At 39.2% G+C, this 12740-nt stretch overlaps 1 protein-coding gene across 1 annotated transcript in view; it reads right to left on the bottom strand.

Moving 5' to 3' along the window:
* The window catches only part of col9a1b (collagen, type IX, alpha 1b), an 85570-nt gene extending 78196 nt beyond the window's left edge, over window positions 1–7374 (bottom strand). Inside the window, exons 1-4 of the mRNA XM_055635035.1 lie at window positions 7189–7374; window positions 6100–6162; window positions 5674–5709; window positions 5510–5572 (exon numbers count right to left, since the gene is read on the bottom strand). Of these exons, the coding sequence (XP_055491010.1) occupies window positions 5510–5572; window positions 5674–5709; window positions 6100–6162; window positions 7189–7266 (240 nt within the window). The 5' untranslated portion in view covers window positions 7267–7374. The remainder of the gene's footprint in view (window positions 1–5509; window positions 5573–5673; window positions 5710–6099; window positions 6163–7188) is intronic.
* Window positions 7375–12740: the final 5366 nt, after the last annotated feature.

Here is a 12740-nt window from a genome sequence, read left to right as displayed (position 1 = left end):
CCCTCATATTACAGACACTTCTGTCCCTTAATTCTGAAGTCATGTCCTCTTGTTTGAATCTTCCCTATTCTCAAAGGGAAAAGCTTGTCCACATCAACTCTGTCTATCCCTCTCATCATTTTAAAGACCTCTATCAAGTCCCCCCTTAACCTTCTGCGCTCCAGAGAAGTAAAGACCTAACTTATTCAACCTATCTCTGTAACTTAGTTGTTGAAACCCAGGCAATTCTAGTAAATCTCCTCTGTACTCTCTCCAGCTAGCCCACATCCTTCCTATAAAATGGGCGACATTTGTACACCATACTCCAGATTTGGTCCACCAATGCCTTGTACAATTTTAACATTACATCCCAGCTTGCATGTGTAAAGGACACTTGCATGTTATTTTTCAGTTACTTGTATACAAGAACACCTACGTCCCTTTAAGCATCAGATACTGTATTTCCACACACTCACCAGTTAAAATTTACTATACATTCCTGACTTTTTAACTGTCAATAATGGTTTGATAACTCTCAACATTCACTACAGCACTACTGACATTCAACTGCTATAGTGGAAGTTCAGACTGCTGCCAAAGGGTTTTAGTCCTAGTGTGGGCAAGGGGTTGTCAGGGTGTCACAGCAGTTCAATAATGTGTCTTTCAATGGTTCACTCACAATGTTGATGTACGCACCTTGGAGAAGAGGGAGTGGAGTATGAATCTGCCCTCTCTCTCTCTAGATGACAGCAATTGTAATCCCAACAATGCCCATCATCCAGCTAGCCCAGATTATTGGTAAAATGGTGACATTTGAAACCAGACCATACAGGACCAGAAAGATCCTGTACTGCAACTATCCAAAACTTGGCTGCAGTCACTGAGTGTGTACTATGACACTGTAGTAGGACAGATCAAGACATGCTGAAGACAAAAGCTGAAATATCCACAAAGAGAAAGATTTTTGCCGTGTAGTATATCATTTGGTACCTTCATGGTTTTCTGATTTGCAGTGGACAGTCGCAACAAAGGATTATTAAAATGGCAACTTTCTCACCATGAGGATCAGATTTTCCTAATTTCCGATCAGGGGCTAAGTGAGCAGAGGAGTGAGGTCAGTATTTATTGATAACCCCTTTCATGCACAGAAGGTGGCAAGAAGCCATCCTCTTGATTTACTGCAGTGCTATGGACAGTTCCAACACACCAAATGAGCAACTACATGGGCTTGGGGATTGATGTTCCCTAATTAGAGTGTACTGTGACTTGGACTCAATATTGCAGATATTAGAGACCAAGTAATTGCTACCTTTGATTTTCTCCATGATTGAGGTTGAGCTGTTTTGTCAACTCCTGAAGGATCACCCCATCTTGCAGATGGAGCACACAGGCGCAATACACTTCAATGTATGTTCAGAGCCATTGATGAAGCTGGGAATGCTCTGTGCTTAAAGCTATTCCTTTAAAAACGTGCTCATGGAGGCAATTCCTTAATAGCCTTGATGTTTCTTCTGGATGGTGGAAGATTTTAATTAAATGAATGGTTCCACACTTGACCAATGTACAAGAACAGGTGGCCTCTTGCCAGAGAAGATCTTTACCAGGCACTTGCAATTGTAACAGGCCATGGCACCTCCAAAATGCCACACAATTCTGTCTGGGCAAAGTCTTGATATAATTTAATTCTATAAATAAGCTAATAATGTCAATAATGTAATCCTATCGATGCTGGGCAACCTGTTGAGTGTTTACAGTATTTTTATTTTATTTCAGATTTCTGGCATCTGCAGTCACCTGAATCTCATTCTGAGAACTGTCGTCGGTCTTCATAATGTTCCATCTGACAGAGTGATTGAGATATGGCCAGCACAACCAACAAACTCAGAATTAATCATCTGTGTTTCCGACTGCATAGTATTACCTATGAAAATCTCTGGCAAATGCATATAGTGATAAGCTTAGGGTTCACATCAGGAGCTTTCATGCCACATCCTTGTAGTCTTATCTCTTCATCAACCTCTGAAAGCTTGCAATTTGTGTAACTATGCCATTGATGATCCCAGCTGAAAGAGGAAATGAATTCCCCAATTCATTCAAAGGGTGTTTCCATCACATCACTATGTGATATGTCACAAACTATAAACCATAACAAAAATCAATTGTCACTTAGAGTAAAGCCCAAAGATCTTTGGTAAAGCCTATACGAGCAGTTGCAGTAGGCAGAGTGGACCAGGTACCAAAACACAGTTAGATCTCTGACTTTAGTGTCAGGACAGCTTCTTTTGAAAACATTATCCTCCAGTTATATTGACCCTGGGACTGTTTAATAGGAACATCACTTCCAGAATATATTTTTAACCATTGTGCTGCACCCCCTCTCAGGCCAACTCATAATGTATAATTGATCTATTTAAAAAAACATTTATGTATTTGATCTTTTTTGTACTTTTGTGTTGGTAACACTTCAATCTATATTACTAAAAGTCTGATGTTCTAGATAGATAGATAGATAGATAGATAGATAGATAGATAGATAGATAGATAGATAGATCCTTTATTGTCATTCAGACCTTTCGGTCTGAACGAAATTATGTTGCCTGCATACTGATTTTAGAAAAAATGCTGCCACTTACGGCTGTGCTTTTTAGCCATCTTACTCAGAGTCCCCTCCGCTGCGCAGGACAAGAGGATTTTTCCCATCGATGAAAAATAAAAGAGTTATTAGTGTTTAAAAAATGTTGAGATTATCTCTCCTGAAGGCCAAGTCCTTCCAGAGGGACTATAAAACCCTGAAGTGTTGAGTGCCTCAGTCAGTCTCTGCAAGATGGGGGAGCGAGAGGGTCATGTCTCCCAGTCTGAACTGTGAATAACACTGAACGCATGTCTACTAAACTGTGAGGGCCCTTAATGTGGTTTGAAAATGCAAAAGTTGCCTTTGGTTTGAGAATGCTAAAGTTGCCTTGCCTAATTGAAAAGTTGGTCTGAGAATGCTAAAGTTGCCTTGCCTAATTGAAAAGTTGGTTTGAGAATGCCAAAGTTGTCTTGCCTAATTAAAGTTGTCTTGCCTAATTAAAGTTGCCTTGCCTAATTAAAGTTGCCTTGCCAAATTAAAGTTGCCTTGCAAAATTAAAGTTGCCTTGCCAAATTAAAGTTGCCTTGCCAAATTAAAGTTGCCTTGCCAAATTAAAGTTGCCTTGCCAAATGCAACAATGTGGTTTGAAAATATAGTTTGGAAATGCTATAGCTGTGTTGCCTTTGGTTTGGAAATGCTAAAGCTGTGTTGCCTTTGGTTTGGAAATGCTAAAGCTGGGTTGCCTTTGGTTTGGAAATGCTAAAGCTGTGTTGTCTTTGGTTTGGAAATTTGGAAATGCTAAAGCTGTGTTGCATTTGGTTTGGAAAAGCTTAAGCTGCGTTGCTTTTGGTTTGGAAATGCTAAAGCTGTGTTGCCTTTAGTTTGGAAATGCTAAAGCTGTGTTGCCTAATTAAAGTTGCCTTGCCTAATTAAAGTTGCCTTGCCCTAATTAAAGTTGCCTTGCCTTTCTATATAATTAAAAGTCTAATCTTGACCACTTCCTGTTTGCGCTTTTTATTGATTTTAGAAAAAATGCTACCACATACGGCTGTCGTTTTTGCCATTTTACTCAGAGTACCCCTCCGCTCATCAGGTGTTGAGGATTTTTCCCATCGATGAAAAATAAAAGAGTTATTAGTTTAAAAAATGTTGATATTCTCTCTCCTGTCAACCACGCCATGAAGGCCACGCTCCTTCTGGTGGGAGGATGGATGGACTATAAAACCCAGAAGTGTGGGCGTGGCTCAGTCTCTGCAAGATAGAGGAGGGAGAGGTCACGACTCGCTGTCTTTAGTGGCCTTGCACGCTGCTTGAAATGGTATGAAACTGCACTTGAATTTGGTGGCCTGCACCCTGCTTTAAGTGTAAGAAACTGTACTTGAATTTGGTGGCCTTGCACCCTGCTTGAAATGGAATTTGAAGGAATAGCCAGCCGCGAGTCAACTGCCAGCCCACCAGCCATGAGTGAGTGAGCTGCCAGCACAACAGGTTTGAGTGACTGAGCCGCCAGCCCAAGTATCCATTCAGCCCACAATGTCCACACTATCCCTCTGGAAACCAGTCCCTTCAGCCCACAACACCCATACTAGCGCTCCAGAAAAACTTTATTTTGCCATCAAAAAATTGTGTTTTACATTTCTCTTAAGGAAAAAGACAATCTTTAAGGTATTATTTATCTCAATGTCAGCTCTTGATGGGTCATCGTTAGTCCTGAATTATCAATGGAATCTCCAGAATTAAAGATTAATATTCAAAATACTGATTGAATAATCCAGGAGGAATAAAAAGTTTGCGAACTGAAGTTGTGTTCTCATTCTTTGAACACATTTGAAATATTGCAAGAGAGGAAAGGATTGTATCCAATATGAGGAGACTGGGTCATATGACAAATTAAACATCCAATAGGAGGCCAATGATTAGATATTCTTTCAATCCCTACTTACTCCTCATTCACAATTCCTGGCAAGAATCTAGGGGTGTTTTATCGCAACTTTGTATTTTTAATTCGACTCCAATTTAATGTTAAAGTACACAATTTGATATTGAAGGTCTTTAAACACCAAGGTCGAAATCTGCCTTGTTTAGTGGGTCAAAATGGGCAGTTTGGGAATAGCCACTTAGCCCATTAGTTGCAACTGAATTAAGTTGTCAGACCACAGAGACAACAGGCAGAGACCAACCTCCATCCTATTATGACATGGGTCTCAAATTAATTGGGCACATTTCCCCTGAAGTTCATCTCCTACTTCTTGTCCCTCCACACTCAGTGACCGCCCACCGACATCCCCGCTTTGCCACAAGCAACTGTCACCCACACGGACATGCTGGCTGATGCCTGAGTTGCGGTGAAACACCTGTACATCCCCTTGTCCAATATAGGAACTAGCAGATATATCTGATTAGTGCGGACTTTAAAACGTTATTATTTTACTAAACCCGCGTTATTTTCTCAAGGATTGGCAGTTTTGTCCTGATTTTTAATTGCGGACAGTGCAGAGAATCCCCATGAGCGAAGACAGTTCTTATCCCCAAGAGAGACTTTAACCGGGGAAGTCTGAACCCCCACCTCGCCCCCCTTGATCTCAGGGACTAGCTGACTTAACCCGAGGACCCCCTCGTAGGACTGGGTAGATTCTCAAGCGCATTCTGAAGACAGAGTTAAAGATATAATTTAAAAGCACGCCATCTATTTGCAGCGAGGGCTTTGCATATTTGTTCCGTCTACATGGCTCAAGCCCTTTCATACCTGTGCACAATAACGGTCTTGTTTAAAGCGGAAGACCTGGAATTCGCCACTCTCACCCCCGCTGTTGGATTTTTGCAGCGAAGTCGCCGAGTCATTTCACCAATTTAAGGCTGCATTAGACACGACGAAGATACAGACTGACGGTGATATTTGTTCATTTGCACTTTTGATTCATGGCACAATGACTTTCTTAAAGTTAATTTCCTACTTACATCTTCTCCTGCCTTTCCCACCGACCCGATCACGCCATTCGGACCTGGATCACCTTTCGGACCCTGGACAGAATTCGTATTGAAAATGAGGATCATATATAATAGATAATAATGTTTTTAATATATAAATGATACAATGCAAAAGAAAGGGGGGGGGCACTCACCGGCGGACCCGGGGGGCCATCCGGACCTCGAGGGCCCTGTAGGTAAATCAGAATAAATGAACTAATGTCATTACAACAAATTAAAATATTCGAATATCATGGCTAAAAGCTGGTGCGGGAGTGAGCGAGCGAATGAATGATGTGTGTTGTTTGAACAGGGCGAAGGCATCATGTTGATGTTGGAGGCAGAGTCCCCGATACTCTGACCCAGCCGCGTTCACATCCACCACATTGCAAACGCCTAGTATTGTATGGTCTGCATGCGTCCTTCATCAAAGGTACCGGCTTTCGGTTGCATTGTGTAATGCTGTTGGTTGCGGTAAAGCGGATTTCAAGGGGTTGGAGTAGATGGAAAGGGGAAGAGGGCGTGGAGGAAAGAGAAGAGAGGGAGCAGAGACAGGTCACCGTTGCGATCCAATGACTTACGTCGATCCCATCCACTCCCGGGACTCCAGCCGGACCTGGGAGACCTAGATCATCTGGTACATCCTATGGTGAAAACCATTAAAAATCAAATTAAATATTAACTTGAAAGTTTGCTCACATCGCCATTTAAGACATTTCTATTCGTCTAAGTACAATATATTTACTGATTTATAAATACTTTAATTTAAAAAAAAGGGTTCTTTATCACGCTTTGCGACTGACAATATTGTAGTTATGGAACAGTCACCAACGAACGGTACCCAATCTAGATTTCATTACTACAACATTTCGTTGCCTCCAAAACAAATTGGCACGCCTCTAATCTGTTAACTGTACCGTTTCAGGACTTAATGTAGACCTAATTATTGTAAAACTAGATTAAACGTCACTTTAGATTAAGCATTTCCTCCTTCGCATAAAAATTACACCTTGAATAGCAAAATATGACACAGGCTTCCTAAAGCTACGGAGATGTACGAAATTAAATGGTACGATAAATAGGTATGCCAAGTAACAAACTTCAACTACCAAAGCACCAACAAAAAATGCTCATGTCGTGTCCTTCATCTTCCGCCTACCCAACGTTCCTAGACAATACAGTCGCAGTAATCCACTGACAGGACAAAGATCGCCAACATCTCCGTCCGTTCAGCCTATTCATCGTATCTCTTAATGAATGGTCACATCAGAAAAGTCGGTTCTTTGGGGAAACGGGTTTTTTTTCTCGACATAAGCTTCACTTTCCCTTTTCTTAAAGTAAAACGTTGTAGCTATAAATGTGAAGTTCTCAGTGGAGTTAGCTATACATGCTTACTGCTCAGCAGTTTTCCTGTAGCGATGATTATTAATTGGCCTGTTGTGTATGTCGGAGATCTTACAGGTCGAAGAGGAATGCAGCGATTTGTGTAATTTGAAACAAGGCACGCTAATAACCGAGTGGAGCCCAGCGACCAAGGTATTAAATATTCTTGCTCAACCAATGCAACGGTCCAAAGCAACGGGTGTGGAAGTACCAACGCGGTAGCTGCAGTAACGATTTGCTACTTTCAGAAGAATAAAGAGGCAAGGTTCAAATGAATACGCACTTACTTGAGTTAAACCAGGTCGCACTATTTGTAGAAAAATCACCAGTAGCAAGAATCCCGAGTGCCTGCCAGTGCTCGCCATAGTAACCCAATAACCAGGTAGATTGCCTCTATCCTCTCCCTCCTCGGCTGAATATTAGGCCCCCAGGAAAAATTCTCCTCGCCGATCCCCGACTAAGATATGTGCATAGCAATGAGTTTTCATGTTTATTAATATTTCGCGGTCGGGCCGTGTGATTGGAGGAGCTGACAGTCTTTGGGCGGAGTCTCGGAGTATCACCCACTAGCTACCTTTGCAAAAATGGTATAGATCCGTTTCCAATTTTGTAACTTTGTTTTTTTAAGGGTCAATTTTATTTCAAAAATAAGATGGTAATAATTCTATTACCAATATAAAGTTGTATCATTCGGGGAAAAAATAAAGTTTTAGAATTATACAGCGCTTTCTTACTGAATTTCCGATGGGAAGTTCGGAGCGAGATTCGGGTTGCGCTCTTTAAGGATGCTGGTGTGAGGTCATCCACTGAACCTTGAACAATGTTTGGCTAAAGAAATACATCGTTAATCGAATATATAGATTACCAACAATATAAATTAACTGATACATACGATGTACATGGATATCTCAATTGCTTTTCATCCTATTTGCTGTATGCACGTGCGTTGACTTCCCTGTTAAAACATAAGCATTTTACCTTTCAATATAAAGGAATAATATCACACACAGTAAGGTAAGTCATATTTGTGCCTTGTGATCGACGTTAAAATATGTCACTGTAAATAAAATTGGGTCTTCAATATTATTTAATGATAATTATGTTTGTAATATTATCATGAACTTTCGGTTCAATGTTTTCTATACCAGTTCATAAGTGATAGGAACAGAATGAGGCCATTCAGCCCATCAAGTCTACTCATCCATTCAATTATGACAGACCTATCTCTGCCTCCTAACCCCATTCTCCTGCTTTCTCCCCCAAACCCCTGACACCCATACTAATCAAAATATCAATTGACAGCCTACACAGCATTCTGTGGCAATGAATTCCACAAATTTGCCAACCTCTGATTAAAGAAATTCCTAAAGGAACGTTCTTTAATTCTGAGGCTATGACCTCTGGTCCTAGACTCTCCCACTAGTGGAAACATCCTATTCACATCCACTATATCCAGGCCAATATATTCGAAACTGGATGATGTTGAATTTTATACAAGGACCTCTATTGTGATAACACTTAAAATACTACATTCAGAAGAATGAAGTCGTAAATCTCACATCGCATTTGTACCGTAAACAGCAATTCAAATTATGTGAAGTAATCAATGATACAGTCCATTGCATGGTCCCTTGTTCCTCTCAAGGTGCCGTGAACAGGCTAATTAAACCCTTTGCTCTGTCCACACATCTGTAATTTTTTTCCCCAAATTCATACCCAATTCTTACCTGCTTTCCAAAATTAAACATTAGAATTGAAATGATTACAATACCTGAATATTAGCATGTAATTTATGATTTCATCAAAAAAATCCTGAAGCAAAGGAATTTCAATAATCTGGGTCATGTAAATACAAGATGTTTTAATTAACGCATCTTGTGTACCTGCGAGATTTCACACCACTTTGAAGGAAAATAATTGGAAAGGTTCTAGGTTCTTGATCCTCCAAAATATTCCAATGGAATTTAAACTACCTATCTTTAACATAGATATTATTGCTTCATTCATATACTATAGTTAGATAAATGGATATCACTAAGTTTAGTGGCCAGGAATAAAATAGCTATGCTTGCTTGACAGAAGAAGGCTGCTGAATGAACCATCTCCAAGATGTTCTGAGATTCATATTAGCTTAATATTAACATAGGGGTCAAAGAAAAAGTGTTCACGTTGTGGCCGTTTCCACCAATCTTTCCACCGCCACTCACAAGAAGCAACAAGACAGACACCATTGTATGCAGATGCCGAGAAGTGTGTTCAGCTCTGGCTGAACAACTTTTAATCTTGTGTGTGACTCGATAAGAAGAACCTTAGCTCTGAGGAAATCTAAATGGCACCATCAGTTGAGATTTGCTAGCTGTATTTGAGTAACACATTAGAGTTCTCTGATGAAGTGGCGAAAAATGATAATGAGTTGGCTGACGGAAAGAATGTGACAAGTGGGATTAAATGGGTCATTTTGGGGTTGGCAGGCAGCACGGTACAGCATGGAGTAGTATTTCAGCTTCAGCTGCTTATAACATGTTAGACCGTGGGACCCGTTGGGCCCTGTTCCCCAAGGCAATATTCCACCACTGACCAATAGCCCCCACCAACCACACACACACACAATGAAAATTGCGATGTATTTTTGTAAATGAAATCTCCCAAGAATTTAATTAAAACAGTTTTTTTCAAAAATTGCAGTTTTTTAATGTAAATGAGATTCGGAATCCCATTGTGACGTCGTTGTGACGTCGTACGCTGCTAACGGGCAGTGCAAGTGGAAAAGTGATTTTTGTAAAAGTGTTTCTTGTAAAGTTTAAAATGTGTATAACTTGTAAAATATACCATCAATCTGAACAAAACTTGCCACAGCACACCGCAGGACAATGGTGAGTAAGGTGGGCCCATATAATTATAGAGCTATCGTGCACCGTTTTGGAGTCATTTCGGGATCACGCTCACACGCACGCATACAAAATGAGAGTTTTAGTAATATATAGACAAAGAACTTGGTCGAAATCTTCGAGAATTTACGGCTCAACTACTTCAAGACGTGCTCGCTGTGGATGAAAAACCTAAACATGACCGGGCTAACAGAGCTCTGAGAACCCAGTCAGACAGCACAGCCCCACCAAGACATTTGATCCTGAGGGTGCACCACTACCAAGTTCTAGAGGACATTCTGCAGAAAGTTGCCAACAACAGAAACCTAACTTTTCAAGGTGAAAACATATGAATGTTCAGAGACTTTCCTGCCGAAGTCGTCAAGAAAAGAGCGCTCTTCTCCAAGTCAAGAGCTATTCTGAGCGACATACCAGACCTCCGATTTGGCCTATTATATTCTGCCAAATTGCGAGTTACTTATAAAGGGACTGAATCCTTTTTTATTGATCCTGATAAAGCATTCATGTTTGCCCAGGATACTGCGGGATCCATCAAGGGATAAGTAATTACTCTACTGAGTTTATACCGTGATGATAATCAAGAGGTTTATACTGTGTTTATACTGTTTATAATTAATAAGTTGTTATAAATCTACTGACTTAGAGTCGGTTAATATGTCAAAACAGTATTAATAGAAAGTTAAGTGCCGTATGTTAGTTAAACTTCTCGATGTTCAACTACTTAGTTAGAGCACATCAAGATATTTAACTTCTTGGGAATGGTGATTCGCTGACGGATTTAAATATTGTTAAACATTTTTAAGGTTTGTTCTGTTTAGTTTTTATTAACTCTTTAAGGTGCGGAGTTATTTAATATTATCTATCCTATGGAAGATTTCACTAATTCAACCACCGTTGGGTGGTATTCATCAGCAGCATTCTTACATGCTGTAATTTCCGTTGTTTTTCTATTTCACTTTCTAATTTCTTTACTAAATATCTTATCTATCTTTACTAATGCACATTTTTCTTGGAGATATCTCTGAGGGATAGGGGAAAAGGGGATAGGGCTCACCCACTCAGCATTTAAAGGAAATATTTCAAATAATGTGTTGGACCATTTAAATCAAAAGAGACCATGTAAGCTTTAAAATGCAAGATGGTGTAGCCAGGGAAATAGGAGGAATTACATTTTGTAGTTTGAATGTTAGGGGTGTTAATGAGCCAATTAAAAGGGGTAAAGTATTAGCCCACTTAAAATCTATTAATACTGATATATTATTTCTTCAGGAGACGCATCTCAAAAATGGAGCTCACAACAGGCTGGATTGGTCAATTATATCACTCTACGTTTTCTTCCAAAGCAAAAGAAACAGCAATTCTAATTCGTAAAGGTATACCATTCAAACACAAATCCAGTATAGCTGATAAGGAAGGCAGGTACATTATAATATCCGGCAAATTGTATTCAACTGCATTGACTATGGCGAATATTTATGCTCCTAATTTCGATAATCCCCAATTTTTTAATAAAATATTTAATACAATTTCAGACTCTGGTCAGCAGAATTTGATAATTGGGGGAAGATTTAAATTGTGTATTAGATCAATACTTGGATAAATCTTCACCAAAGGAAAAGTACTTCAAAATCGAGTGAACTTTTAAACACCTATATAAACAATACAAACATAAGAGACGTATGGAGGATTGCCAATCCGTCTGGAAGAAAATACTTTTTATTCAGGTGTTCATAAAATTTATACATGAATTGACTATTTCGTGGTTGATGCCAAACTTATCCCTTTTACCTACAACCCAAAATATCACAAGATTATTATTTCTGATCACAGTCCTCTCACTTTTTCAGTAAAATTGGAAGGAATGTATAATAAACAATCGTTTTGGAGATTTAACCCACAAATACTAGCTAAGGTAAGTTGTTGTAACAATCTAAAGCTACAGATGAAAACATTTTTTGAGACAAACGACGCCCCCGGTATTTCTCAATCTTTGCTGTGGGAAACTTTTAAAGCCGATGTTAGAGGCTGTATTATCGCATACCAAGCTTTTAAAAACAAGGAAAATAAGACTGAACAATTGGAATTAGAAAAACAGATAAAACAGTTAGTCCTAGAAAACGCGGCTGACCCAACCATTGCAAAACATAATAAGATAGCCGCATTAAAATTTAAATTAAACCAGATTCTTTCTGCAAAAACTATTAGGGTATTTCAATATACTAAACAAAAAAAAATTGAATTTGGTGATAAACCACACAAGCTACTAGCACGTCAACTCCGCAAATTAGAGAATGACCGTACAATACACAAAATTAGATCAGAAAAAGGAGATCTGCTTACAATGCCTAAAGATATTAATGAAAGATTCTTACAATTCTACCAAACACTATATTCATCAAAAACAACAGCCGATCCTGCAAAGATGAAAAGATTTCTTGAGAATTGCAATCTCCCATTCCTTAATGAGAGGAACGGGATGAATTAGGAGCAGAGATAACAACAAAAGACATCGTAGAGACTATTAAATCATTGAAAAGTGGAAAAACTCCTGGCCCGGATGGATTTAGTAACAAATTTTATAAAAAATGTAATTATTTAATTTCTCCACGCTTACAAGCCCTTTATATTCAAGCATTTAAAGAACAGACTTCACCACAAACTCTTGCTGAATCAACTATTACATTAATCCCCAAAAAAGATAAAAAATCTCAAGGAGCCTGGATCCTATAGGGCAATAGCCCTTTTAAATACGGATCAGAAGAGCTAAGACTTTGGCTCGTAGATTAAGCTTAATAATCGGTAAACAAATACATCCAGATCAAACTGGGTTTATACCTAAACGACTCTCGTTTTATAATTTGAGACGTTTGTTTAACATAATATATTCACAGAGAATGCTAAATGAAGATCTAACAATTATTTCTCTAGATGCAGAAAAAGCTTTCGACCAA

Source organism: Leucoraja erinacea, chromosome 5, assembly GCF_028641065.1.
Source record: "Leucoraja erinacea ecotype New England chromosome 5, Leri_hhj_1, whole genome shotgun sequence".
Lineage (NCBI taxonomy): Eukaryota > Metazoa > Chordata > Chondrichthyes > Rajiformes > Rajidae > Leucoraja > Leucoraja erinaceus.
Note: the sequence above shows the minus strand (reverse complement) of the source record. Positions and strands in the feature narration are given on the sequence as shown.